The sequence below is a fragment of the Dryas octopetala genome, chromosome 7 (assembly GCF_963921425.1).
Source record: "Dryas octopetala chromosome 7, drDryOcto1.1, whole genome shotgun sequence".
NCBI lineage: Eukaryota > Viridiplantae > Streptophyta > Magnoliopsida > Rosales > Rosaceae > Dryas > Dryas octopetala.
This window is the reverse complement of record NC_141372.1, coordinates 7,203,525-7,228,466: the sequence shown is the minus strand read 5'-3', so window position 1 is coordinate 7,228,466 and position 24,942 is coordinate 7,203,525. Positions and strand designations below refer to the sequence as shown.

The 24,942-nt window shown below is 35.7% G+C and overlaps 3 protein-coding genes across 7 annotated transcripts; 2 read left to right on the top strand and 1 right to left on the bottom strand.

Moving 5' to 3' along the window:
• The first annotated feature begins 1,024 nt into the window (after positions 1 to 1,024).
• Positions 1,025 to 4,433, top strand: APX6 (ascorbate peroxidase 6). Of its 3 annotated transcripts, none has more exons than XM_086251047.1 (10): positions 1,025 to 1,259; positions 1,375 to 1,483; positions 1,592 to 1,719; positions 1,936 to 2,006; positions 2,119 to 2,161; positions 2,250 to 2,346; positions 2,556 to 2,639; positions 2,866 to 2,987; positions 3,369 to 3,435; positions 3,833 to 4,433. In XM_086251047.1, the coding sequence occupies exons 1-10, from the start codon at positions 1,070 to 1,072 to the stop codon at positions 3,933 to 3,935; spliced, it is 1,014 nt and encodes a 337-aa protein (XP_086107173.1). In that variant the 5' UTR covers positions 1,025 to 1,069; the 3' UTR covers positions 3,936 to 4,433. The 3 variants fall into 3 exon arrangements, with proteins under 3 accessions (XP_086107173.1, XP_086107174.1, XP_086107172.1); XM_086251046.1 differs by having other exon boundaries at positions 1,029 to 1,259; positions 1,372 to 1,483; XM_086251048.1 differs by lacking the exon at positions 2,556 to 2,639 and having other exon boundaries at positions 1,028 to 1,259; positions 1,372 to 1,483.
• Positions 4,434 to 11,623: 7,190 nt separating this feature from the next.
• LOC147279163 (TPX2 (targeting protein for Xklp2) protein family) lies at positions 11,624 to 16,317 on the top strand. 3 transcript variants are annotated; one of them, XM_086251609.1, is made up of 10 exons: positions 11,624 to 11,872; positions 11,968 to 12,024; positions 12,704 to 12,950; positions 13,046 to 13,276; positions 13,426 to 13,469; positions 13,664 to 13,735; positions 13,831 to 13,930; positions 14,024 to 14,095; positions 14,174 to 14,284; positions 15,424 to 16,317. In XM_086251609.1, exons 3-10 carry the CDS (start codon positions 12,717 to 12,719, stop codon positions 15,892 to 15,894), a joined length of 1,335 nt encoding a protein of 444 aa, XP_086107735.1. In that variant the 5' UTR covers positions 11,624 to 11,872; positions 11,968 to 12,024; positions 12,704 to 12,716; the 3' UTR covers positions 15,895 to 16,317. The 3 variants fall into 3 exon arrangements, with proteins under 3 accessions (XP_086107735.1, XP_086107736.1, XP_086107734.1); XM_086251610.1 differs by having other exon boundaries at positions 11,624 to 12,024; positions 13,429 to 13,469; XM_086251608.1 differs by having other exon boundaries at positions 11,625 to 12,024.
• Positions 16,318 to 18,904: 2,587 nt separating this feature from the next.
• Positions 18,905 to 22,695, bottom strand: EBF1 (EIN3-binding F box protein 1). Its single transcript, XM_086251496.1, has 2 exons — positions 22,528 to 22,695; positions 18,905 to 21,672 (listed from the first exon to the last, which is right to left on the bottom strand). The coding sequence occupies exons 1-2, from the start codon at positions 22,550 to 22,552 to the stop codon at positions 19,751 to 19,753; spliced, it is 1,947 nt and encodes a 648-aa protein (XP_086107622.1). The 5' UTR covers positions 22,553 to 22,695; the 3' UTR covers positions 18,905 to 19,750.
• Between the last annotated feature and the right edge of the window lie 2,247 nt (positions 22,696 to 24,942).

The window sequence follows — 24,942 nt, the reverse complement described above, 5'->3', positions numbered from 1 at the left end:
TGAGAAAAAAACTAGTCTCAAACTATTTTATTAAACTGAAGAATGAATGCAAATACAAAGCAAACTAAGGACTTCATATAGGTTTCTAACCTTAATCCTACAAGGAAACATAACAAAAAAAAAAAAAAACCACTATAAATCCTAATTAGAAAAGAATGACTAAGGTTGTCCAAATGCTTGAAGTAATCATTTTCATCTCCCATATATCTGTGTATTTCTTCCATTACTCAAATTTTGTACCACTAGCCATTACCTTTTAAGCTGAATCACTCTGTCTCCTTTCTTTATTGGCATTCCTGCTTGTTCTGAAATAAAGAGTGTTGAATATAGTAAAGTGTTTCAAAATAAAGTATAACAAATCTTGCAATTCCACTCATCTTTGAAATTGCCAAGTGTCACAAACCAACGTACACAGGAAAAGACAAAGGTGCACGTTTTAAGACCCAAACCAAAATAAGGTCCACGTTCCATGGACCATGGTTAGCTTTGAACCAATCTTATTCTTTTAACTTAAATTGATTTGAGGAAAAGTTGAAGAGAGAAGAAGGAAGAACAATGAAGCAAAATATTAAGTGAGATATCGTGTTAAGTTGTAATACAAGCTTTAAGTTGAAACTCTACATTTGTCGTGGAATTGTTATTTGCACTCCAAAACTAGGTGCATGCATTCTTCGTTTGTAAAGTATGAAGAGTGCTGAAGCTAAAATTGGAGTGCATTTTCTATTTTCCATAGAGTTGGACTCAAGTTGTAAGCCTACTTTCGTAACACATTAAAAAAAAAAATCTTATTTGTCACATTTTATGTATTTATCTTTCTTTCTCATCAGTCATCAGACTCATTACATAAACTCGTATTAAATTATTCAATAGCACAATTAGAGACGATAGATGTATACATTTTTTATTATGTAAAAAGTTTTACTCCCGGTTGAGGTAGGAATATTAATGCACTGATTTGATCGTTGGTAGGTGTCCATTAATTACCCTAGACTCGATCGCATCAGATAAGGCCTTTTCCAACATATACCTCTCTTCAAAGTGAAACCCATTTCCTAACCGTCCGTTAGAGATGGCCTCAACTGTCTCCTCCACCGTCTCTCTCCGCCTCTGCTCCACACCATCTTCTCTCTCTCCCACTCCCGCCTCCTCTTCCTCTTCCTCCAAATCCCCATTCAAATTCAATTTTCCCGCCATATCCCCCTCAACGGTCAATTTTCGCGCCAATCCTCTCCGCGCCAACAGTGCCGCTTCTTCTTCAGGTAAAACTAACTAAAACCCTAATAAAAAAATAGATTCTGTGTTTGGTTGCTTAGAAAAACGAAAGGAAACTGAATTCCATTCTTGAATTGAACCGAAAATTGGAAATCGCAGCAGGCGAAGGTCGCGTTTTGGGTAGAAGAGGACTGGTGCTTACACTCACAGCTACATTGCCATTGCTTCTTCTTCCTTCCTTGGAGGCCTTTGCGGCGAAGGCAGCAGTAGAGTAAGTCAAACAAAAAGTCAAAAAGTTCCAATCTTCAATAAAGTCTTCATCTTGTGGATATTAATATGTATGAAGTAATTGCTTGATTTTGTCTGTGACATTTGAAAGGTCGGATAGAGGTGAATATGAGCTTATGAAGGAGGAGATTAGGAAGGTGGTGACAAAGGGTAAGGCTGCTGGTGTGCTTCGCTTGGTGTTTCACGATGCGGGCACCTTTCAAATGGATGAGAATTCAGGTATCCATCTATATATGCATTAGTCATTACTCATTACCATTGTTGCTACATTGCCCTTGGGATACACGAATGGTTGAGATATGTTGCAATTGCACAATCAATTGCCGCGGATATGTTCCCATTTGAAATGGATGTATAGTCGGAATTTCTTTCAAATTTGGAATTACAATTGTTTAATTTTTACTTTATGCATTTTCATTGCTGTTGTTATTGTAGGTGGCATGAATGGTTCTATCATTTACGAACTTGATAGACAGGAAAATAAAGGTCTTAAAACTCCTTTCAAGGCATGACCTCTATCTCTGTCTCTCTTCTTGCGCCAGACCTTTTCTTGACTTTATATACCGAGCAAATGATCTTGTACCAGCTAACTCCTCCGTGGATTAAATTGTTGGTTAGATTCTAGAGAAAGCAAAGAGTGGGGTGGATGCTGTACAACCAGGTTTCTATCTTATGAAGCACAGTTTGAAAGATTTCAGTAGTATGGATGTTTTGGTGGTGTGCTAACATGTGGATGTTTCCGAGATTAGTGTCCTGGGCAGACATGATTGCTGTGGCTGGAGCTGAAGCAGTTTCATTATGTGGAGGGCCAACAATCCAAGTTCCGTTGGGCAGACTAGATTCAAAGTAAGCTGCATCAAGGGGAAAAAAACAACCTCATGCTTGAATTTTCAATAGTTCAGTTGCCCAGTTTGGTTAATGTTACTTGAAATACTACAAAGAAAAATATAGAGTTAATGGAAAAAAAAAAACTCCCAAGTCTTGTATCTGTGCAGCATTATTGTGGAGCATCAATCTTGTATCTCTCTCTCTCTTGTTTTTTTCTTTTTTCTTAGGGAGCCTGATCCTGAAGGAAAACTTCCTGAAGAATCTCTGGGTGTTTCTGATCTGAAGCAATGCTTTCAAACAAAAGGCTTGTCGTGAGTTCATATATGTTAAAGATTCTTTTTTCAATTTGCATGTTCTATATTTAAAGCTGTTGATTAAAACTGTGTCCAATTTATTGTGATCTACAGAGGAGTTTCTGTGAAACATTAGTAATTGACTGTCTTCCTTTCCATTTAGGTGTCAGGTTTCACCAAAACTTCAATTACTTTTCGTGGTACAGAAACTTCTCTAAAACATGACTGGTTCTTTTATTTGCAGAACTCAGGAACTTGTTGCCCTGTCAGGAGCCCATACTCTTGGGAATAAAGGTTTCGGAAATCCAACAGTTTTTGACAATTCATACTTCAAAATTCTTGCTGAGAAACCCTGGATGTCTTCAGGTAAATAGCAGTAACATGGATAGGTGCAAATTAAAATACCTTCAAAATAGAATATTAGGGAATTTATGTTACATTATTACTACATGTTAACTGAGTAATAATAGAAAAAAGGAAATGCAGTGGAGTAATGGTGCTCTTTTATTAGAGAAATTGCTTTCTAATAAAGAGCGAACATTTACAGTTCTGTCTAATCTTCAATGACATTATTTGTTTAATTTCCATGCACAAATATTACTTAAAAAAAAAAAATGAAATAAAGGGAAAAATTGTGACTATCTGTACACCTCTAAAATCCATGTCTTGATATTCAATTATTCTCTTCCCTTGTAAAAATTTTATAATTTTTGCTGTTCAATTACTACCTCTATTCTTTGCAAGCAGGTAGTATGTCAAGCATGATCGGGCTTCCTTCAGATCGTGCACTTGCCGAGGATGATGAGTGCTTAAGGTCTATTTCCTTTCAAATACTTTAAGCTGCCTTTTTTTTTTCTGCTCTTTTATGTGTTTCTAAGCATCTGAACCAGTAAAATCAGTTATTCAAACAAGTATTGCAAATGATTATAATAAAGGGCCAATTCTTTTGAAATAGGAGTGATGCAAGACAAAACATATATACGTTTTTGATATACCATATGCGTGTATTTTGATTTGTGGTATGTCTGAGTTTCTACTGGTTAAATGCCGAGAATAGTTGCAAGCATTTTCTTCCCTTTTATGAAAGTAGAGAGATGAATATCCGGCTACATGTAATCAACTTAATTCCTACACCAGCATTCCATTTGCGTGTAGTATCTGTTTTTCTTCTTATGCATATCCAACTGAAGAGATGCTCGTTTCATGCACAGATGGATCACAAAGTATGCTGACGATCAGAAAATGTTCTTCGAAGATTTCAAGAAGGCTTATGTCAAACTAGTGAATTCAGGAGCGAGGTGGAAGAGTTTGTGAAGTAATTGCAGAAGCAACATCTTGTTTTGTGTTTCTTGTTTGCTAGCTTCCAAATGTATATCATGCAGAAACGGAATGCAGTAAGGAGTTGAAGAAGTATACCAATGGGAAACCGCGGCCTCATATAAACTGTTCAGATTGTAAGAAGGCTCGGGGCGGGTCAGGCGTGAGCTAGGTTTTGCCCGAATGGACAATTAATGAGGTATGTCCTGAAGTCATGTAAATCTTAGATGATTAGCTGCCATGTTTAATCAAATAATTAGCTGACAGATAAGATGGCCCCAAACTGCAAGACTTATTATCTGTATGATTAATATCTCATCAAATAATTCAGTTGTGAACTCCTGTACAAATGTTATCAGTAAATGTTTACTGGTTTAGGCGCTTGAAGTGTGAGAAAGTGTGGGTTTATTAGAGCTACATATGTAAGAATGATGCACACTATCATAAATTCTTGGGTGCATAATTCAATCATAAAAGAAGGTGACCCATCAAGTAGTTACAAACTTTACAGTCACTCTAATGGTGGGGATTTTGATTATCAGCTGTCACTGATGTTAGAAGTTTCCAAATTCCAATTAATAGGATGATGTGGATTGAAAATTGAATCCATGGGCCTAACCAACCCCAACTCCAAGTCCTCAAGAATGCTAGTTGATTTTTTCGAGGACACTAGAATCACATTTCGTAAAAGAAACACTACATAAAGGACTGGAAATTTCTACTGTATAAATACGTATGACATAAGCACTTTTAATTTTAGAATCTTGATAGGTTCACTTTTCCTATACCAGAATGATCTACCATTGTTAAAATATAATTGTATGTCATATTGTACGAATTAATTACACTTACACCTCTTGACGTTTATCGTCTTTTCACATATATTCCTTGAAATTTCAAAAATTACACATACACCTCCTGAGGTTTCAAAACTATTGCATATAACCCCCTACAAAAGAAAAAAAAATAAACAAAAAAAATATTTATATTAAGGTTGAACCTTACACCTTGAGTAATCTTATTAGATCATTTCACCTCTTAGCATGTCTTTTTATATAATTTCTCATCATTTTTCGTCTCACTATAGGGGTTATATGCAACAATTTTGAAACCTTAGGGGGTGTATGTGTAATTGTTGAAATCTTAAGGGTGTATGTGAAAAGACGATAAACCTCATGGGGTGTAAGTGTAATTAACTTCATATTATACTTGTTCCATACAGGAATTCACAAATAGAAGTTAATATAAAACTATTCTGAAATGCATCACATATCTAATAAAAGTAAAGTCTACTTATTTCAATGAATTTTGTCGTTATTTGATATGTGATCCACAAATATAATTCATCTATCGAGCATTTCTCTTCATATAAATGCACTGAAACTTGAGGGCATCGATGCAAAAAAGTGGATAAATTATATTCAGTGAAGTTGTAAGCCAACAACGTATGTCCAAAGGTATGTTTGTCTACTTGTGGGTCAAGCAACTCTTATTTAGGGTCGTAATACTGGCTTTGATCCAAACTCATCCATATAAATTACATACATAAATAAAAAGAACAATCAGATGCTGATGCTGAAAATATAAAGACTTTTCAACTCCACATGCTTCTTTTATTTGATTTGTAATTTGACCAGCTCTTGTCTATGTGGTCATCAAAGGTTGTCGCTGGTGGGAATCATGATGGAGCAACAAATGCCAAGAAACTAACACAGAACAAAAGCATATGGACATTAAGTTTCTGAAAAAAGAGAACTAATAATTATAATAATGAAAACAAGAAAAATGTTAAATTGTACTCAAAGTCTCAAAGTTAATATATAAATTGATGTGACAATTTAAGCAACATATCATGTTAGGTAGGAAATTTTTTATCATACAAATACGATTTAAATATTTAGATATTGACAAGTTCATTTTTTCATTACTCGAATGTTACAATTATATATGTTGGTATGTGATACAATACCTATATTGTAGACAAACTCATTAGTAGATTGATACAGATAATAGAGACGTGATTATTCCCCTAAGTGTTTGTTTTCCACATAAGGACAGTCTGGGTGGGTCCCCCTCCTGATGTGTCTGGATTGCATGCTGTAGGTTTCGAATGGTTCAGTTCAGTGCATGTATCTTTCTCCCAACGAAAATAATGAAGCCCTCTATCCTTCACAGTTCAATCATTTTCTTAAATTAAACACTAGTTTTTCATTGGTTTCTCTAATTTAATTTTTCCCTTTAAATTTCCATCACATGTCTACAACCAATTGATCTTTAAGCAAATAAATATCTGCATTAACATTCCTCCAAAAGAAACGTGTGTATAGTTTATACCCACAACTGATTGCACAGCTCATTTTCTTTCAAATTAATCAAAACATTGTTGAACTCTTATTACTCCAACTTGGCGTTTGGATAAATGAGTCTCAAGTATAAGAATTTTTTTGGTGTGACTGTAAAATTGTCATATGATTTTACTAATTAATTTGCATATTATAATATGGGTGAACGACATATTAATATTTTTAAAATATAATATTAATAAATATAAACGTACTATAACATAAGTGGATTAATAACACTATTTGGTGGCATTACACTTACACCAAAAAATTACTCTGTGAGTACAAGTTACAATACTTTGAATTCTGTCACATTCTTTCTTTAATTTAAGTTTGGCCCTCTAAATATGTTGTGTAATAATCAGAATGGGATGAGTCATTAGGGGGAAAGAAGAAGTCAATAAAAGAGGACATTGTTGGGCCACGGCACCATGGCCTCCTGAGCAGAGGTTCACCTAGGTGACTGATCGAGTCCAGTAGTATTCCTAAAGTCAGCATTAGATTTCTTTTGTTTAATTTGTCTAGAAATTAAAATAAGTTCCCTGTGAGGCCAAAAAAAAAAAAAAGGAAAATCCCTGTATATATTTGTGTGTGTATATATATAGTTATATGATTTGCAGCGACACATGTTTCATATAATATCAGATATTTGTTATTACAAGAAACCACAAATAACCTACCTCTTTAACTACAAATATTATTCAATTTCTGCGTGACGAAAATGTTTTTGTGTCAAATCATATATCTAATATGATGTGTTGCCAAATTATATGTTAAGTTTTCTTAATACTTTTGAATTGGCATGTATAGCTAATGTAGATTTGAGTAGTTACAATATTGTAGAATACTTATGGTTCTCTTTCTAAAAATAGAAATGGTTTCTAAGTGAACCATGGGACAACTTGTTGTTGTTGACTGCAAAATACAAAAAATATTGGGCAGGGAGGAAGAGATAAGCACAAAGAAAATTTGTGGGTTTGATGAGGCAAAGCCAAACATGCATGCATATATATATATATAGGTGAGTCTTTTATGGGTGATGAGTGATGACCTCTATGCAGAGCCAATGAGGATTTAGTGGGACACAGAGCACACGTGCCATTGATATAGAATGTCATTGACACAGAGCACACGTGACAAGCATTGCTCACCTCCCACGCACCTCTGCTTCCTTGTGACTCTCCATAGTCCTTTTAAACCCTAATAAACATTCACCTGTCCTAGTAATTTTCACTTATTAAGTCTGCAATTTCCACATATGCCAACTCAAAACAATTTAAAATATAGACAATTCAGATTATAAAATTTAGATCTGTTCGAGTTTTTAGATCAGAGGCACCATTTATTTTGTTTGTAGTTTAAGTTAAGGGGTAACTTTGTCGTGTAAATTGATTGGGCATTGAGTTAGGTGATGGGTTTATTCTCAAAAGGTTAGGTCTTTTGATTTTGGTTAGAGTTCTTTATTTCAGTTCAACAAATATATAATGTTTTTGATGAGTTTAGGCCCTACTTATGTTCCACAGTTGTCTCACTGAACTCCTTTCAAAATTGACTTTACATGAGACAACATTACGGGATGATCCCAATCTTTTTATTTCCTTAAAAAAAAAAAAAGTAGACAAATTAGAGAGCATTTAACTATTTGATTAAATAGTGATAATTTCAATGTTTATGAAAAAAAAAACTATTTATCTGTTTATTTTGTCACAATTAATTAAATGCCTTAATGATATTCGACTTGTTTAATTTTTTATGAAGATAATACTTGAATGAAAACTTAAAAAGTATATGGTTCTAATCATCTAACTACCATAGTACCATGTGATTTGGATTCTACGAAGAGTTTTTATATATAAGCTTATTTAAAAATCCCTTAATAGAAGCTATATATATAATATCAAATTGTCTGAAATAATACATTGCTGCTTACGTTGTTAAAAGTCAAGAATTTATTTAAATTAATCCTACATGATTCATGTTTGTTGATAATATATTATGTGATGAAGAGTATAAAATGTAATGACATCATCAAAGATTTGTCAAAGTGGCATCATCAAAGTTTTGATATGGCTAATGGACATCCTCAAAATTCAAAGTCAGTGATAACATGTTTGGTAAATACGCATAAAGGTGTTCAAGGTTGACAAACACAGCTCCGTTTGGCCCAATTCTTATCTCTAACCTCTTTCCAGCCAACTTGGCTTGAAAGGTAATTCAGTCTATTAAGCAAAGCAAGTTGCATAGTTTGAATAGAAACTGTCGAAATTAATCTAATGTATTCCTTAAACTGTCAAAATTCAAAGTTAGTGATAACATGTTTGGTAAATACGCATAAGGGTGTTCAAGGTTGACAAACACAACTCCTTTTGGCCCAATTCTTATCTCTAATTAACCTCTTTCCAGTCAACCTGGCTTGAAAGCATATTGTATCTTATCATGCAGGTAATCCAGTCTATATATTAAGCAAAGCAAGTTGCATAGTTTGAATAGAAACTGTCTAAATTAATCTAATGTGTTCCTTAAACTATGATTCTTTTAACTATTTTGTTCGAACCTTAAACTATGTATGATTAAGGTATATTAAAAGCACCGCCAGTTAGTTGAAAAAAAAAGTTTGTCCCCATCAGTGAGGATGCCTTTGCTAAATAAACGGTTGATCTGTAGGTCCAAGTTTGTTTGCCTGATTCTCCTTTTCCTTTAGTTAACCCCATTATAAACTTTAACTATGAGTATTGTTGAAACAAAATTTCTTACAATAAGAAGAAATTAATTAGCCCACACTATTCTTTGCCATTGAGAATCCAACGCAGATGGAAATCCTAAATTGGATTATTCTCTATTTTTGTTGGTTGGTCGTAAGAAAGAATTCAGTACTTGTAAAAACCTCTCCAACGTCTAAGTCAATATGTAAATTAATTGAAATTTAATCAATAGATGGTATTAGTCGACGTACCCTTTTCGTATGTTGACACCTACTCAAGCTTGAGCTCTAAGCTTCACACTCTCCCCAATCTCTACCATTTTTTAAAAGTACCATTTGCCATATTTCATACTTTAGGCATGTAAGTAAATTGTGAGACGATGCGATATTTCGTGGAGATTTGATTTAATTTTATTTGATTGACATTAGTTTTGGCCATTGTAGTAATTTATTTAGGTTGGTTTGGTATTATGTGGAGTTACAATCTTTTTACGATGTGAAATAAATATGAATATTTAATTATTCGACCGTTTCATATGTTATATTATCAAAGTCATTAATTTAAATCATTTATTAATCGGACATTATGCGTTTTAGTGTAAAGAGAACGTTACCAACTCATTCATACCCCATCTATATCTTATTATTTGAAATTTTGAACCGTTAGTGGTTAATTATTTTTACAGAATCTTTTGACAGAATTGGAATATTGCTCACCATGCATGCATAGATTCTTTCACCTGGGCCTTCAAAATAAAATAATCGACCTCTGTTATTGTTTATTATTTTTCATCAAATAGTTTGGCTCTAGCAAAAAAAAAATTTTAGAAAAAAAAAAAAAAGATTTCTATGTAGCAAATGAGACATTGCCATGTCCATGTGCAAATGCAGGGACTACATATAAAAATTGAATAATGCTATGTTTACCACATTGTTATACTATATTTTTATACCATCTTACGTGTCATTATTGTACTGGACAAAATTTTTCTTTTTCTTTTTTCTTTTTGTTTTTATTTTTTAGTGTTCAATGTATGAATACCATCTAAGTTGCCACATAAAGTAATATAAAATTATGGTATAAAAATGTGGGATGTTTAGCGCTATTGATAAAAATTTACCAGGGTTGCAGTCCAAACAAAAAATTAGAAAAGTTGAGTTGGGTTGGGTCTGGGTGGGCTAAGGAGGCCTAAGGGGTTGGGGTGGCCCGAAAAGAATGGTGTCGGTTATAGCTGTTGTTCAGACTCTTCACACAGCCGACAACTCAGCTGACTTGGTCGGTTTGTCACGACTTCATCGGCTCACCCACTGCCTCACCCACTGCTCTCGCTGTACCTCTAGTTATTACAGTGGCAGAGGGCCAGAGGCCAAGAAATTACAAGACTTGGGCCAAACCAAAATTATATCTTTTAAAATAAGAATTAATGTTCAAACTCTTATCTCATATAATACCAAACATAGTGCTACTTATCTAACCATACCAAATGTTTGATAGTAATAAGATATTACAATACAATCCGTTACAGTTGAACTGAAATGCTTTAGCTTAGTATAGCGTACCAAATGAGTCTAAAATGTAAATTGAGTCAGATCAGTTTAAATGTGGTATGTTAGTACTCTTCTTTAAAGTCGACTGTGTATACCCAATATGCTAAAATCAAACATAATAACTATTTATTTCTATGGAAGAATGCACTTGAAAATAGAATCATTTATGTACAAAAGGTTTATTTTGAAGTGCAAATAACATTTCCCTTTGTTAGTTTGCTGGGTTATGATGCTTAACCGACGACCATCATAAGGCTCTTCACGGGTGATTTTCTCTCTTTTTTTCTTTTTTTTTATAATTCGAACTCTCTTTGAATGCCAATGTTGATGGTTGGTCATGGATATCTCGAAAAGCAAATCAATTGCTACCTTAATGGAAAATGAGCATTTCAGTTTAGGTTTTTTCACCACATCTAATCTTTGATTAGTTCTTTCAACTTCTTGCTAACCTCTTGATGATTGTAGTCTCTGCTTGGTTTCGTTATGTTAAGAAATTAGGGCTTTTGCTTAAGAGTATCTAAGGTTCCTATTATCCTAGTTTGTTCTAGAGTTTCCTTTTAGCTTTTGTTTTGGTCGTTTTCAACATGTGTTAATTGTACCGAGCCGGCTCTAACATGTTGGTTTTGGATATGCTCTCCCTCGTGTGGTTCTCCATAAAACTTGTTTTCTATATTAGCATTTCACTAACCATCAAAAAAAAGAAAGTGAAAACACACAATACACAAATTTTAAAAGCAACAACGGTCCACTCTAGAAATATAAAGAAGAAGGGGGTTCATTCAATATTCTTAAAACTTAAGAGGGTATTTTTCAAAAATTTGAAAAAGGAAGAAATATATACATTTGATATTGTTAAGAAAAAAAAAAAGAGAAAGCGAGTAAGGATGGTTTTTGGTTGGTCAGTGACTTAGTGGTTAGTGGTTACTTGGTTTGTTAACCGTGCGTATTTGCCTGAAAACCGTAAAACCGTATATAGACCGTAAAAAACAGTAACTTGTAACTTTGTAAGTAAATAACCGTATATGTTTAGCTTGTATGGACAGAGAGAGAGAGAGAGAGAGAGAGTGTGTGACCTGACCTGACCTGGATTTGGTTTTAAAATCCAATCGTATAAAACACAAAACACAACCCCCCTTGTTTCTTTCTCTCAAGAGTGACCGAGTCTCCTCCTCAGCATATTCATAATTTTTCATACTCTTCCACACTTTCAAATTTCAAAAAATCCACAAAATTATTATTATTATTCTTATAATTTTTTTTCATTTTCATTTTCATTTTTCTTTCCACAAAAATATTTACATGAAAAAGAAAAATCAAAGCTCCGACTTTTGAATCCGGAAAGTGTAAGATCCTCATCCTTTTTGGGTTCGGATCCTCATCCGATCCGCTTCGCCAGTTATCGCACTAGTCTCTCTCTCCGACACTCAGATCCTTGAAGGCGTCTCTCTGCTTCAGCCCTAGCGAATGGACTTCTGATTGTTTCACGCTTGACGAGGTTAGTAGCATGTTTGGTTGCCGAGAAAATGAAGGGAAAATGTGGCCAAATGTGATGGAAGTATTGAATCTTGTGCTTTTTGTATTGTTTCCTGCTTGGAAAACCGAATTGCAAGCTTTAGGGATAGTTAAATTTTTTTATTTTTGTTGCTTCCTTCACTTTCTCAGCAACCGCGCGGATCGTTGATTTTTTTCACTGATTATTTGTTGCATGTGTGTGCTAGATCAATGTAAAGTGACAGGTTTTGTTCACTGGAAATGTGCTTGTGTTTTGTGCTTGATGTGGATTTTATTTAATTTTTTCAATTTTAAATCTTGGTGTATTTTGAGAAAATGGATATAGTCGAACCTATTTGTTTTGATTCTGTTGCTTCTACTGGTAAATTCCATGTGACTTTAATTGATTGATGTCTAAGCGCAGCGAGTATATCTATACTCTGGTTGGTTGCTGAGAAACTGGAAGAAAATTAATTTAATTGGAGTTTTGATGGGGCAATATATGCAAATCGTTAATTCGTGTTCACATTTTACAGTTTGAGATTACTTGTAACTCCTTTTTCTGGGTATTAGTTTCTAACAGATAGTTATTTCTTGACGTAGCATTTAGTAAAAGTTATGTCCCATCTTTTCAGTTGTTTATGCTTTATAATTGTTATTTATCTGTCTTTTTGTTTTTGTAGTTTCCTGTGTGTCATGGATTCGGATAATTTGACATCCACCCATGGGCTTGAGGTGGCTCATCAAAATGGCGTTCATGTGCAACCTCGTTGTGTTGTTTCAGACGACATAGATGGGACTGCAGCACCGAATGGGAAATTGGAAAATGACGTTCAGTTGGATGATGGTGTGACTAATAATTCATCTACTGGAGAAGCCAAAGAGGAATCCAATGCCAACCGTGAAAGCAATGGATTGACTATTGCTATGGTAGGAAGTGCTGGATTTTGGTTGGTTTGATTTAGACTTTTAGTAATTGTATATATATACCTGATTGCAATTCCACCTTTGTGCCTGTGTTGCAGGAAGGGGAAGTGAAAGGTCCTGTTCATTCAAAACAATCCCAAGTGCACAAAGGTCAAGGTAAGAGCAAGAATGAGAAGCCTCCTAGTCCCAAGAGTGCCTCGGCAGTTTGGGTGAAGAAAAACAAAGATGGAAATGATGCAGAGCCAGCAGCTACTGTTTCAAATGGTTCAGTTGCTTCAAAGTCACGCCCAAAACAGCCTATGAAGAATAGATCTCTTAATGAGCGACAGGTTCAGTTATCCAACATAATAGTCAATAATTACCCTTGGTTTCTTTCTTTTTGTAGCTTACTCTATCTTAAGTTACCACTTTCATTTTGTTTGGTTTTTGACATCTTTGTGGTTGTTGGTTATTGTATATTATCTGTTTCTGATTCCAGCAGCAACCTGCAAAATCTGAGGCATCATTGTCTGAAGACCTCATGTGAGCACTGCTTATGCTTCTGGTTTATTTCCTTGTTTATTCCTTATTCCTTGGGGGTTTATATCTCTTATGTTTCATTTTCCCGTCTCTCCTTAATTCTTGGTGACCATCTCGAGTTGAGATGTTTAATTTGGTAACCATCTCTATTAAGTTGATCAATTAGCTATTTGTTTATTGTGATTTTCCTTTTACAGGGAGAAGACAAAGCTGAAGCCTTTAAAAAAAGGCTCCCTGAATAAGACCGAAGGAGACTCACAATCTTCCTTGTATCCTCATCATTTTGAACATTTGTTGTCTTCCTACATTTTTTGTGTATAGGTTTTCATTGTTGTATTATGAGTTATTCTTAACGACTTAATAGAAGTCCCACAGATGGAGAAATGAAAGTGCCTAGGGTGGGTTCACTTCCAAACTATGGTTTCAGTTTTAGGTGTGATGAACGAGCTGAGAAAAGGAGGGAGGTTAGTTTTGCGTTTGCATCTTTCTGGTTTCGTTTTCTGTGTTCTCCAGCATTATTTCTTTTCTCAATGTAATGTTTACAATTATATTGGCAGTTCTACACTAAACTTGAGGAAAAGATACATGCAAAGGAGATGGAGAAGAATAATTTGCAAGCCAAATCTAAGGTGGTATTCAATCAGTGTTCAACAATAACCTGTGTATGCAACCTGTTCTTATTATGTAAATATTTCATTATTTTACAGGAAACTCTAGAAGCTGAGATTAAGATGCTCAGGAAGAGTCTGACTTTTAAAGCAACTCCAATGCCAAGCTTTTATCAGGAGCCTCCACCTCCTAAGGTGGAGCTAAAGAAGGTATTTCTTTTCTTTGTAAAATCACAAATGACATGCATTTTCTTACTTTTCATATATAATTTCCAGTCTTCTGGTTAATCTGATTTGGTTGCTATATTAGGCAAATTCACTGTTTAATCAGATAAGTGGGGTGTGCAAAGGTATTATTTAAGAACTTCTGAATGGTAGTTAGTTTATGAATTTATAATCCAAGTGTATTCTTCATTTCTGCTCTCTAACCATGAGCATTTCTCTATTGTGACTGCAAAAGTAAGTCCCTGTAGGACTCATGTTAGTTGTATTGCCTATTTTCATAGGTAATATTTGTCTTATGTGCACTGATATGGATGCCGTAGGTAGATCGTCGCATGCAATCATGCTTATATTTCTTAATTTAATGACATTTTATAATTGTTGATAATTGTTTCCTTGGTAGATTTGGTGATCCCAAGTAACTTTACCCATTCTTCAGTATTGTATCCTTATTTGCTTTCTCCATTGACATGAACGCAATGCATCTATTATCACTTTGTCTGTTTTTGGTTTTGTCTTCATACTTTTTGAATTCATACTCATTCCTGGCAGTTTGCAAATGTTGACTATGCCAGTCCTTGAAATTATCAATCACCATACTCCCATGGGCTTACCCAATTGAATTTTTAGTTGGAACAACTGGTCATATTTGATTTAAGGTTAACGAGTCTAGTACAACTATCATGTTCTGTTTGATTGGCAAGGAGACATCACAAATGTAATTTTTTGATTCTGCCAATGACTGTTTCTATCTAAAACTGCACTCAGCTACTACAGTTCTTACTTTGATAGTCTACTGGAAGCATATATAGAAGTACATGTACGGAAATGGATTATTGTTACCTCATTGCTTTAAAATATATTTCCTTGTTAAGCTTCTTGACGGATCTTAGCCCAAATTCTTATTTATTTGTACATTATGTAGTTCCTACTTTACAACAGAAGGGTTCTCTAATGGGCTCCTAAAGCCCTACTACTGGTTAGAACTGGCATAGCATCATGATAATCCTACTTCACTTGTACTTGGCTGCTATTTGGCAGCATTAAGCCTTTAGTTTATTTTCTTAGATATGGGGTTGTTAGTGAGTTTATTTTGGCCTTAAATGACTTTATTGCAACGGATGCAGATACCAACAACAAGAGCCAAGTCTCCCAAGCTCGGACGTAGGAAGAGCCTACCTCCCTCAGATCCTGAAGGAAACAGTAATACCAACAGTCGATCTGGCAGGCTTAGTCTGGGTGAGAAACTTCCTCAGGACTCTGCCAAAGGACCTTCCCCTGTGCATCCTAAGAAGCCACAACGAAAGTCTCTTCCTAGACTGCCATCTGAGAAGACCACTTTACCTAATGTGACGAATGAGCGAAAAAGTAATTCCAAGGCAATAAATGAGGAAAAGGCCAATTTAATCAATGCAACGAGTGAAGAGAATGCCACCTTGCCCAATGCAACAAGTGGAGCTGGATCTCACACCCAAGAGCAGGAGGTGGTTCCCAAGGCTGAGATAAGTGAGGTGCAGTCCCATACAGATGATGAGACAGTGGTTGAAGAGCAACATCAGTCCACCTCAGTTCAAGAACCTATAGCAATGGCGAATTGAGAACAAATTATGGACAGAATTGGATGCGCACAGGGAGCCCTCAAAAGACTCCGTTTATGAAAATAAGAAATTAGACCTGAATCATTTGACGAAGAAGGCACGAAGAATTTTGCATTACGGTTTGTGATGTCTTGTCTGTAGTCAGTCAGCAGCATGGTTGTTTTGTGTGCTTGCTTTCAAGGTTGCTGGTCTTGTCATTGGAATTCTGCAAATGCAGTTTGCAGCACTGTATGTAACTATTTGCCAGGTTGTTTTCTAATTTATATGTTTAAAGCATGCATTAGTAGCTGGATAATTGGAAAGACTTGGGAAAATTTTGGAAACCTTTGTTAGATAGTTCGTGCTTGGAAGTATATCTTGTTTAAGCTGTTTCTATTGAACAATTGGGAATTGTGAATCAATCAAGGCTGATTTTGTGTTGTAGATGCTTCATCACCCATGTGGCTGTTAAGAGTTAAGATGTCTTGAACTATTGTTTTCTTATGTTACTATTTTAACTCCAAAACATGTGACTCAAAGTCAGAGGACTTGGAACCATGGTATTTGTACGATTTATGAGAAGAAAAAGATGTCTGCTAATTTCATGGGTCGACAACAAACCCAATATTTATTTTTTTGTTCAGATCTTTTTTTGCTTGGTTTGAGACGTGTCCCTAAAGTTAGACAAATCATCATAGGACCATTTTCTGTTGCCTCTTCAGCGCTTTAATGAACATGCTGAAAAAATAGAAGTTTCAGAAACTGTAAAAGCCGAAAGGACGAGGAAAATGACTGCAATTGTACATGGGAAGCTTGGAATATCCATAACTAGGAGCTTAGGAAAGGTAAAAGATCCAATCATCTGAGCCACAGAAAAGGTTGAATATCTTATAGTTGGGAAAGAAAGGGACACTGGCTAGATATTTCTTTTTTCATATAATCATCACTCCTTTAAAGAACAATAATGTACATTTCATGAATCATCTATACAAACAGATTGGCAAAAAAAAAAGTTGCGAGAGGAAGAAAAGACTGGGATGACTTGGACAAAGTTCAAGATTCAAGAAGTAGCATTTATAGACTGGTTTTGGGGGATGATATCCTTGGGATAGACTGGTTTTTGCTATTGTTGGCCTCATTTCCTCCCTCTTCTTCTTCAGCATCCCCCAGAAATTTAGCATAGGAAGTAAGATCCAAACTGTACCAGTATCAATAAAAACAAAATATTCAGAGCAATGAAAGAAAGGATTCTTCTACCATACAGGCATTTTTCTCTATATGAATAGGGAGTTGTTTAACAAAAGTTATAGAGAAAACCATGTTTTTAATCACACTTACCAGTCATGAGGTTCAAAGTGAAGAGCTTGAGGGAAGTAGGTGTGAACTGGAGCACCATTCTTGTGTTGTGTGTATGCCCTATCATAGAGAGCAAAGCATACCCATCACTGGGCTCTGCCTTCCTCTCTGCTTTCACAGCATCACCTTGTTCCTGTGTTCATAAACATTCCCATCAATCAGAGATTATGATAAATTGGATGACTATCACAACTCTATTTTGGGTTACCTAGCTCCTTCAAGAACCTTGCATTTTTCCCAAGAAGCAGAGGGTCATCAGGATAGGCTCTGAATCTGATCATATTCTCGTCCCAATACCCACCATCAATTCCATCTACTCCCACCACTACCACCACCATCACACCCTTCATTAGCTACCAGTGCACTGCTAACTACTGACCTCCTCAACAGTGTGGTTTTGGAGCAAGACAAACCCAACCCTCCTCTTTCTCTTGCTTTGCTGGTTTGCGATTGAAACCTTCTTGGTTTGCACTTCCTTTTTGAAGAAGGAAAGGGAAGGTAAGTGTTAGGCTTCTGCCTTCTTGCCATTTCAATGTCTTCTATAGGTTTATATTACAAGTAATGGCAATATATAAACAACTTGGGTTATACCAGATTTAGGGGCATTAGACTGTAATAAGAATGCATGGTTGATGCCTCCTTTCTTTAACAAATATTTGATTCATATTTGAAAGTTTCTTACTAATAACTAATAATGGCTTATGATGTGAATGGGCTCAACTGAATTCACATGGATAAGAACCACATTTTTACTGCATTATCTAAGCAATCCTTGGTCCATTTCTGCTGTATTGAGTTAGAAAAAAATTGATGGCAGATATGGTTCGACCAAGAAAACATAGCAGCAGTTGTGCTGCAAAGTTTTCCCAGAAACTCAGTGCAGCACAGCCACAGAAGGAAGATCTTTCCAAATAGCTTGCAGCAACACAAACATAATTCGTGTAGTAGCACAAGTCAGCAGAAACTCTCAAAGCTTATAACCCAACAAGAGCTCAAGCTAAGCATGACAGATTAACCAATTATGTATTCGGATGTACATGTACAATTGAACCAGAAGAAATGATACACTCATTATATTCATGCAACTTCCTGTGGCTGTTTTCTTTATAGAGTTAAAATTTCAAATTCTAAGCAGCAATAATAGCTGACAAAAAATTAAATGCATTGTATTCCAAATTTACCAAAGCAATTTTAAGGACTTCCATTAATTCAAGGTTAGAAATCTGCTTCTCAAGCATTTGGCAGCTGGCCCAAACTCCTAATGGTTGTCAGTCGTCACACTAATATAGGAAGGCTCCACTTTTCATGAATGAGCTTTGTTTGTGTGAACAAGACAGCTGCACGCCTGCACTCATAGAGACAACAATTATTGGGGCAACCATTATAGACATACAATCTTTTTCAAAGTGCATTTCAAGGCAACTTCTGAGAAGGATACCATTAGGTCATTAACATGGTCATGGGCCATACAAAAATATATATATATATATATATATATTTTAAGAAATATAAGGAAGCATTATCAAGAATTGCTTACTAATCCCTCATGAGAACACGTGGAACTCATTATTTTTGCTGGGCAATCAGTTTGGCGATTTACTTCACATGATCACATCTTTAGAGCTACACATACTATTAAAAAAGAATGCTACCAACAGGAAATTTAAAAATCACATTCTGACATGAACCACGACTGAATTTTATTTATTATCTTAACCTTACAACACAGAGGGCAGAAACTGAGTTCAGAACATAACTAAGAAGTTGCAGAGTACCAGTTCATGAACAAATGAAGCCTGAAAAACAGGGGCTTGGTAAAAAAAACAATCCCTCCGAAAAGGAAAGGATTGTCATGGCAGACTCATAGCTGCCACAGCCAAAGCCCCCAAATAAAGGGCATCAAAAACTTTGAACTGCCAAAAGCAACTAGATACATGACTCTGGACAAATAAATGACTTAGGAACTCTAATCCACCCTCTGAGGAAAACAAAGACCCAACCATCACGTACAGAATACAAGTTAAAAAAACGTGACCGACTCGGTAAAACCAACATTGGACAAGACTTAGAACTAGGTATAGGAATCCCAAAAAAGCTTGGCAGCAGTATTAAACATGACCAAGCAAAAACAGTGGTTCCTACACCTAGCAATATAAAACCAGGACTACTGGAAACTGTAAAGACAGCCTAAATCAAGAACCCGGTAGCAGTATTCTCAGGGATATATGGCCATGAAGCGACAACTCCTCGACGACTCCTTATGAAGAGGCAATACGCCAGTAACAGAACTCCAAGGATTGGAAACCTGCAAAAAAAAAGGAGCAAAAGGCCATTCTCCCTGGAAAAGGGAACTGGGACACACGATGACTAAAGACCCATAGCTGATGGACCCAAAAACTACACGAGCTGCAACTACTCACAAAAGCTGACTAAAATTCTGAACTTCCTGACTAGCACAACCCCCATCCATTTGGTTGGCGATTTTGATTCCAGAATGGGCAATTAACAGTTTCTTCCCAGCCTAGGAAAGGATATCACAACGCCATAGCTGCTCGACAAGCCGGTCAACAATGCTGGTGCTGATTGCCTTGCAGTGCTGAAGATTCAAACCCACAAGGGTCTGACCCATTTTTATCAAGGCAGGAAAGCTCTTGTCTGATACTAAAGAGCACCCTGACATGGAGAGGATCTGCAGATTAAACTGGGCCGCACAGGCCAGGGACGCAATTCCAAAATCAGTGATTGCACACCTTGAAATGTCAAGATCACTAAGCAATGGGCAGTTCTCTGCAATTGCTACCAACCCTGCATCACTGATCATCTTACAACCTTCAAGATTTACCACTTCCAGAGTCCAACCATGCAGCTCAGCCATGGCTGAGACCACCTTGTCTGTCAGATTCACACAACCACTAAGATTAACCTTTACCAGGCCAGCCTCACAGCTCTCAAGCAGTGGGAGAACCCCAGCATCCGTTATTCCCTCAAGCCCACTGAAGTCCACATGCTGCAGTTGAGGGCAAAGTCTACCCAACGCAGCCAGGCTAGCACTCCCAAATCCAGGGCAGTTACGAATAGACAATGATCGAAGAGATTGGCATGGAGACACCAAAGGCAACCCTAAGTTTAGGTCTTTAAGTCCCAGGCAGTAAACAAAAGCTAGAGCCTTCAATTTGGCACCACTATTAGAAAAAGCACCAAAAAACCCATATTGGGTGATCCTGTGGCACTCCTCCAAATGAAGGCTCTCCAGCGATCCTGCTGCTTTGCAAAAAGACATCAACCCACTGTCAGATATGAATAGACATTTGCGAAGGCATAACTGTTTCAAATTTGGGCAACCTTTTCCTACTGCTTCAAGCCCCGTATCTGTTACACCTTGACAGGATGTAACAGTGAGGGACTTCAACTTCTGCAGCCCATGACCATTTCCCATGACCCAGAAGCCCCTCTCAGTCACATTGGGGAGGCTGGTAAGAACAATATCGGTAACAGCCTTGCAATAGTGTCCAATAACGGCAAGAGACATATCAGTGATGGTCAACGCCTGCAGCTTAACCTTTGCCAGGACATAAGAGGTGGAAGATAACAAACCAGCAATTCCATGATCCCCAACAAGAGGGCAATTTTTGATTGAAATGGATTTAAGATTGGGGCAGTACCGCCCGAGAGCTTGAAGACCTTCATTACCAATTTTAGAACAGGACTCAAGTGTTACATCGGACAAATTAGGACAGTTCTTTGCAATTGCAATCAAACCCTTATCAGATATTGCAGGGCATTGGCAGAGATCAAGCTTCTCCAACAGACGACACCGACTAGCAATCTCACACAATCCTTCATCCCCAAAAGTAGGCACATTCCAAAGAGAAAGAACCTTCAGTGAAGGACAGCCATAGGAAATTGCCCTAAGGCCAAGGTTTGTCACCCCACGACCAGGATTGCTTCCTCGGATCATAAGTTTGCCCAATCCTCCTCGACTAGCAGTTCCAACAGCAATGGCAGCAAGTCTAACATCTGTTACCTTCTTCCCTTCCAAGCTCCTGGAAAGATATCCACAACTCACGGTCTCCTGCTCTTCAGCCTTACCAGTGAACTCATCCTCAGGCTTCAAAGATAGGTGGATTTTGTTGCTTGAGAATTCATCCCTATGGATATTGCTTAAAAGCATAAGCCAGCGCTTGGAAACACAAGCACAGGCACTTCTTTCCTCGCCTCCAGGTAACCGTTTAAAGATCTCAAAGAGGCATTCATCTGGTAGAACATCAATAGACACCTGCTTCTTCTGCTCAAAATCCCCTTCACTGAAAACAAATGGAGCACTGACGCGAGACCTCTTGCGAGGAGGAAAATAGACATCCACTTGATGACCAAGGGACAAAAAGAGGCCTGCTTCTTTGGGGTTTGTATATATAGACCCCCCAGGGCAAAAATCATCATTACCTGGTAACCAAGAACACAATATTAATCAATAAGCCATATCCTAATTTCAAGGTAAATTAAAAAAACTATCACTCATACTATGTTACCAAGGCAGGTGAATGAAAGTAGCATCATTTAACTATACTTTTTGAAAAATAACATAAATACAAATCCCTATATAAGGTGTTTCAATAAACTAATGACGATCCAATCCAATATATATTGTGAGAAGAGTTCCTTATGATTATTGTTGGATTTTCCAATCACGAAGATCAAAAAACCCACTACAAAATGATCCTAAATATTCAATTGAAATACAACAGACCACTAAAAAAATCAAATTCAAATTAGATTTTCAATCAAGACCTAAGATCTCTGATTTAAAAAAAAAAAATCAAGATCTAAATTAATATTAATTGTACATGTCAGTGGCTCAATCTATTGACAACAGAGCACAATATATAACAAAATCTTAAACCAGATCCATGAACCCTTAATTTATCCTCACCCAATCTAATAAAGCAATTAATTTCAACCAAGAAAGGAAATCAAAAAAACTAACCCCTAAAAACAAATACATGAACCACAAGGCTCATCTGATTCCAAGGTTTCTCATCTGAAGCTATTTTAGCTAAGCACCTAAAAGTATTAACAAAACTACAAAATTTACAACAAAACTCTAATTCATGTGTTCACAAAAACAAGAAGATCTAACTAATCAACAAACAAGACCATCTCAATTTCAAAACTTTCGTGTCTGATCTACAATTATATCAGCTAAACAGCCTTTAATCACAAATTTCAACAGACCCAGAACTATATTAAGCCAAAAAACATGAAACTCAACACGTAAACGTGAAAAAGCTCGAAGCTTACCAGAGAAACCGAAGAGCTTTGACATGGGTGCAGCTCAAAAAACCCCGGGAGGTTGAAACCGCAAAGCTTTCCACAAAGGAACCCTCGAAAGAGAGCAAAAAAGAGAGACCCAGAAAAGATTAAGACTAAGACAATGATCAATATAGCTTGGAGGCACGGATGCATGAGATATTGGAGAGCTAGAAGAACATGAAAACCCTATCAGAAAGGGCAAAAAAAAAAAGACAGAGAAGGAGAAACAAAGGGTGAGGGAGAGAAGAGAAATGAAGGGTAGGTATTGGTTTACTGGGAGATTTTATTGTGAGTGGGGATGTGGTTTCGGTATATGCACATACACGCAAGGATAACCCACATGCAATGTATTTAGGCTATGAATGTGGTTTTCTTGCCATATTCTCTTCACCCAGCACCTAATTAAAACCAGAAACCGCAAGTTGCTTTCCTTTTTTTCGTTTGGTTTTGGTATTAGGCTATTAGCCTTTTCTTTGAAGTGGACTTGTTTGGACGCGGGGTTAGCTTTAGGCCTGTTTGGTTTGATGGAGATATATCCCCCGTTTTATGGTATGTATTTTAATTCTTGGTTTAATATAAAATCACTCTTTAGATTCTTTCTAGGAAACAAAGTCTTTCTTAGGATGTTGTTGTAATCTTTTGCCTTAGATATGTCACCAAATCAAACTATGTAATTTTATATTTAAATTTGAATCAAAAACGTATCGGACTAGATATGATTTTGTATTTAAATTTGAATTGAAAATGTATCGAACTAGATATAACTTTATATTTAAATTGGAAATGCATCAGACTATATATTTAAATCTGGATCGAAAATACATCAAACTATATATGGCTATATATTTAAATTTGAATAAAAAACACGTCAAACTGGATATAACTTTCTATTTAAATTTGAATCGAAAACGCATTGGACTAAATATGACCTTTATATTTAAATATGAATATGAAACATATCGGACTGTATATGACTTTATATTTAAACCTGAATCGAAAATGCATGAACTGGATATGGCTTTATATATTTAAATATGAATCTATTTGTTCTTGGATCATTAATCTTTTGTCTTAATTCTGTCTAGGGGTGGGCACTTGTACTTGAAAATAAGCTAAGTCAGGCAAACTAGCTGATTGGTCTAATTTGGTCTAGTTTTTTTTTTTTGTAAGTTTTGACACTTAAATCAATCAAACCATCCTAAATTGGTTCAATCGCTGATTTTAAAACTTCGAATTACGTCAGACTGAATCGAATCGATCTGACATATTTTTATAAAATATATAATTAGAGACGTGGCACTTACCTATTAGCTGGAGCATATGCTTATTGTTGTTTATTGCGGTGCTCCCCACACCGAATATTCACCCTTGTAACCCAAAAACCCTAAATTTATCTCTTTTAAGTTAATGGGTTATCTTAGATTAAGGTCATAATTGGATTATAAAATTGAAATTACAATCTTTATGCGATTAATTACATTATATTCGTCAATGAACATTTGCTCTAGTGATGGCAACCGATCTCAATTTTGTTGAGCGAAAGTCTTAAGTTCAAATTTCATAGACGCCAGTTGTTAATAATGAAAAAATATTACATTATATTTGAATTATGATCTACTTTATTAACAGTTCTATTTTTCTTCAAAATGAAAGAGAAAACTGAAATAGTTATCATAGTCGTATAGAAAATGGTAGGAAATTAAGGATAAAGGCTAGTCTTGTAGAAATGTGATGGCTAATTGATATATTTTTTTTTTAACATACCACTAGATTAATTCAAATTTAGAATCTACCACTTCTACTTTATCTAATACAAACATTTATAAAAAATAAAATAAAAAAGATAATTAAACTTAAGTCCTTTAAAAAAATAGTTTTTGAATAAAGAGCGAGAGTGTTTTAAAATTTATAAGACAATCTTTTTAAAACCTAATAATTTATAAGAAAATCATTTTAATTCATAATAAAGTCCTTTTAATTTATAAGAAAATATGTTTAATTCATAATAAAGTTCTTCCCCGATTTGAAGGGTATTTCCCTTCCTAGAGTGTAGAGTGGATTTTGTAGAGGCTGCATGTTTGAAGTTAAAACATAACATAAAGTCGTTAAAAAAGAAAAATAAAATGACTTAATTAAAAATCCTAAATCACTACTGGTCTTAGTCTAAGAAAAACTCATAAAATGAACTGAACTCTAAATCTCCCTTAAAAAAATTACGAGTATTCACCTTTATATTCGAGGTCCCAAGTTTAAATATTTATTGTCTCAAATAAAACAAGAAGATTTTGGGTTGTTAACTTGTTTTAACTGTGCTTGAATTTAATATAAACCTTACATTACCTTTTTCGATTACTTAAAGAAAAAGTAAATACAACCACCCTTGAATTTATGATATAAGAGACT

Coding starts and splice junctions, on each gene's coding strand:
- APX6 (XM_086251046.1), top strand. CDS start 1,070: ATGGCCTCAACTGTCTCCTCCACCGTCTCTCTCCGCCTCTGCTCCACA. Junction 2,007..2,118: donor GTCTTAAAACTCCTTTCAAG/GCATGACCTCTA, acceptor ATTGTTGGTTAG/ATTCTAGAGAAAGCAAAGAG. Junction 2,988..3,368: donor GAAACCCTGGATGTCTTCAG/GTAAATAGCAGT, acceptor CTTTGCAAGCAG/GTAGTATGTCAAGCATGATC.
- LOC147279163 (XM_086251609.1), top strand. CDS start 12,717: ATGGATTCGGATAATTTGACATCCACCCATGGGCTTGAGGTGGCTCAT. Junction 13,277..13,425: donor GATCTCTTAATGAGCGACAG/GTTCAGTTATCC, acceptor TTCTGATTCCAG/CAGCAACCTGCAAAATCTGA. Junction 13,736..13,830: donor GGAGACTCACAATCTTCCTT/GTATCCTCATCA, acceptor ACGACTTAATAG/AAGTCCCACAGATGGAGAAA.
- EBF1 (XM_086251496.1), bottom strand. CDS start 22,552: ATGTCAAAGCTCTTCGGTTTCTCTG. Junction 21,673..22,527: donor AAAGCTCTTCGGTTTCTCTG/GTAAGCTTCGAG, acceptor CTTGGTTACCAG/GTAATGATGATTTTTGCCCT.